At 42.0% G+C, this 4,088-nt stretch overlaps 1 protein-coding gene across 1 annotated transcript; it reads left to right on the top strand.

The window, feature by feature from the left end:
* Nucleotides 1–459: 459 nt before the first annotated feature.
* On the top strand, nt 460–3,437 carry LOC308165711 (serine protease FAM111A-like; the record flags this gene model as incomplete). Its single annotated transcript, XM_080539859.1, is given in 3 exon segments — nt 460–531; nt 2,338–2,617; nt 2,620–3,437. Coding segments are annotated over 3 exon segments (1,170 nt in total).
* Between the last annotated feature and the right edge of the window lie 651 nt (nt 3,438–4,088).

Genomic DNA, 4,088 nt, shown 5'->3' with positions numbered 1-4,088 from the left:
TGAGCAGCTGTTTTGGTGTGAAAGTTTGAGTTTTGAAGAGAGAAGGTGTGGTTTTGTTTATGTAGCTTTAGAAAAGTGTGTTGTGTTTAGAGTTTTGGGAAAATGGAGGAAAGTTTTGGGAAATGTGTTTTAGCAATTGAGAAAAACTGTAATATCGTATGTACTGGTGTAGTTTAATATCTGATGTACTGGTGTAGTTTAATATCTGATGTACTGGTGTAGTTTAATATCTGATGTACTGGTGTAGTTTAATATCTGATGTACTGGTGTAGTTTAATATCTGATGTACTGGTGTAGTTTAATATCTGATGTACTGGTGTAGTTTAATATCTGATGTACTGGTGTAGTTTAATATCTGATGTACTGGTGTAGTTTAATATCTGATGTACTGGTGTAGTTTAATATCTGATGTACTGGTGTAGTTTAATATCTGATGTACTGGTGTGTTCTTCATTCCAGATGAGTGCTGGTCAGAGTGACTCCTCAGACAAGGAAGACAGACCGAGCCAGTCAGCGGGTCCTGATGTCAAGGTGAGAGAGCATTCATCTGCTGATACTTGTTTGACAGCTGATCCTCTTACAAGTAGCCTAAATCTGTTTCATTTTTATAATCAAGTATTTAGACAATTTACAATTTCCGGTTTTGTGATGTGTCTGTGGGTGTTATGTCATTTGTCTGTGGGTGTTATGTCATGTGTCTGTGGGTGTTATGTCATGTGTCTGTTAGGGCTTTCACACCGGCAAAGAACCGTGCCGGTTCACGTTCGCGTTCGGAAACCTCTGAACCTTGGTGCTGTCTGGCGAACGTGCCCGCGTTCACACCAGTGTAACCAGAACCATCCGCGTGACCATCAACGCTGGGTGATGAAGGGACGGGATAAACAAAAATGTCACAACTAGATGGCAGCTACTTCACTGGAAATGAGGATAATATCTTCCACTACAGTATCTGAAATAAACACAATTTTCTGTGAAACAAAACAAAAGACACGTTCTATATGCGTTCTTTTACTAATCAGCTGCTCCGTTACTGGAATAGAAATGGCTTACGAAATTCGCGTTCGCGCATGTCCGCGCGCGTGTGCGTGTGTGTGTGTTTGCTGAGCATGTGAGGAAGATAAAGAGAATAATGAGACTTTTGATATTGTTTTTGATCACTAATGATTAGATTTAGATTAGATTACATTTTGTCTACTTCCTCCTTGCTGGTCTCTGCAGCCTAGAATATGACACACCCACTGACAACGTGACTGTTCTACGTTTTGGGTCGCGCTTGAGAACCACTATTTTTTGGTGCCCGCTGCGAACCAACTTTTCAGGTTCCGAACCAATTGAGCTTCGGTCTGAACGCGCCGGCCGGTTCCAGACTTGGCTCGCGAACGCGAACCGGCACGGTTCTTTGCCGGTGTGAAAGCCCTATGTGGGTGTTATGTCATGTGTCTGTGGGTGTTATGTCATGTGTCTGTGGGTATTGTCAGAATGTCAGAAATATTTCAGAAATGTGTCCATCTCCTTTTGATGTTCTTTTGGATATAGGTTACTAGATAGATAGATACTAGATAGATAGTTTATTACTATTTAGTCATTGAATGTTTTACCACCTTAGAAACGTGCTTTTCTCTCCACAGAAGGAACCACATGAACAACATACGTTTCTATACCGCTTCCAAGGTATTCAGAGAAACACTGTCACATGCGATGAATCTGTGACGATCCTGCATGCCCTTCAAACAAGCAAGAAGTTCAGAGACAAGATGAATAACAAGAAGGGGAAAGAGGTTGTTGTTCAAAGAGGGGAGGGGCTAAGGCCAGCATTTAACACACAATCCCCATGCCATCTAATTAAAAAAGATGAGCTTCTGACAATAAGCTTCATCAAAGCTCTAGAAGAGGGCAGTTCCTCAGCTAAAAAAGACACACCTTACAAAAGCAGGAAGTTATCTGACCAGCTGATAACTTTTAATGTTAACACAAGGGGCGGGGAAAATATAGAGAGTAAAGTTATGAAAAATCGAGTGCTTAAAAGAAAAGTGGATCAGGTTTGTGTGTCTGCATACAAAGGGGAAAAAGTCAGGCATGCTTTGAAAAGAGACGGGCGGTTTGCCCAAACCATCCTCACACAAGGCTGTGCACTCTCTGAGCCAGCGAAGGATGAGACTGTCACTGAACTGTCCAGTCTTGTTGATAATCTTGATGGCAAAAGTTTCCAAGTGATACAAGTCAGTCGTGTGAGTCAGCCAGATAGTCAGGATAGTTATGAGAGTCCAGCAACTTCCTCTCCTTTAAAAGCACATTCTGAAAATTCCCCACAAAAGTCTACAACCCTTGAAACAAAAGAGACCTTCGCTGCCAAAGAAAACATGGCATGAGATTCCAAACTCGAACGAAATCCTTAAAATCCTGCGTTTGCAGTTTGCAGGTTTAGTCGAACATATGAAAACTAGACAGAATCTGAACATCCCTGCAGAGGTGCAAGGCTTCCTTAGAAAGGAGTTCGGGAAAAATACCCAGACCTGCCTTCAGGTTAAAAGAGTGAAGGAACTGATTGAGTTGAGTAGATCTGTTTGTCAGGTGCGAATTAATGGTTGTAAGGAAGGAACTGGCTTTCTTCTGTTTGAAACTTCATCCTCACAAATGCTCATGTGGTGAAAGCAATATATGACCAAGACACAAGGCAGCTGCAAATGCCAGTAACTGTCACTTTTGAATTTGAGGACCTAGACGAGACAGTTCGGCTAATACCAGTGAGAAAGGAGGTTGTTGCCTATGATTACAAAAATGTCGCACATTATGTGCCTGACTTTGCTTTGCTGGAGCTCAAGACAGACCCTGACCTGCCATTACCTCCTGGCCTGCTCAGCCACTTCAGCTTTCCTCGTGCGGAGGCTGGCGTCTGCATCATTGGACACCCTGAGGGCGGGGTGAAACAGATAGACCCCTGCGTTGTCATTAAACCTGAGGATCGTGCAGAGGCTGTTCAAAGACATTGCAATGAAAATCAGGATTACATGCATGTGATATCTAAAGAATATTTTACACGCAAATGGGACTTAGAAACAACTCTAAAGAGTGACGGTCAGAGGATCACTTATGATTCCTGTTTCTTTCACGGAGCCTCTGGCTCACCGGTATTCGACCAGTACTGCCAGCTGATTGGTATGCACACAGGAGGCTATAGCTACAAGGGCAAAAAGCAAACAACACAGAGCGTCATCGAGTACGCTGTCCCATTATCACTCATACTTGAGAGAATCATCACTGAATTGGTGCTTAGGGGGGAGGAAGATTTGTGCAACACATTCAGGATCCAGGGGGAACGGAACAGTGACGTAGGTAAAGTACTAAATACCATCAAGCAGAGGATTGGCCGAAAGCACCCCTGGTTCAATGACTCCATGGAGAATTCAGTTCAGACCATGGAGGTTGACGACTGCTGATCTAGTTTGCTGTTGTCGTGTATTCTTATTGATTATGAATCAAAGAACAGTTAGTTTAAGACAATTTAATCAGTTACAGGCAGGTTTATACATTACATCTGTTCCCCGTGGATCCTGGGCTGCAAGAGAGCGCTCTGCCTCTGTCTCTCCCCCTTCCCTTTCAGAGGGGAGGGGCCAGCGTGTGTGTGTGTCTTTGCCCAACCCCCAGGTCTCTGATAGCTGGTCCAGGGGCCATCTGTTAATGATCAGTGTGTGTGTGTGTATGCGTGTGTGTTTAAAATATACTACATATTCATACATAGATCATACATACTACAGAAATATACGACACATCCCCCCTCGGACCACCCAGAGGGTGTTCCGAAACTAAACTACCATAAAACAAAAACAAAAACACAAAACCCCACAAACTAACTCAAAAAAAAAAAAATTTTTTTTTTTTTTTTTTTAAAATAAAATTAAAAATTAAAAAATAAACAACAACAGACAGAAAAACTACACCAACACACAACACAAGAAGCACAATAACACAGACCAACCCAGGACCAGTATTAGGAACCAAAGATATCATAAACAAAAAATAGAAAACAACCAATAATAAAAAGAATTTTGAAAATAACAATCACAATTAAACTAAACACAGTTTATCAT

The sequence above is a fragment of the Nansenia antarctica genome (assembly GCF_963989245.1).
Source record: "Nansenia antarctica genome assembly, chromosome: 9".
Lineage (NCBI taxonomy): Eukaryota > Metazoa > Chordata > Actinopteri > Argentiniformes > Microstomatidae > Nansenia > Nansenia antarctica.
The sequence above is the reverse complement of the archived record's forward strand: the minus strand, read 5'-3'. Positions and strand labels throughout refer to the sequence as shown.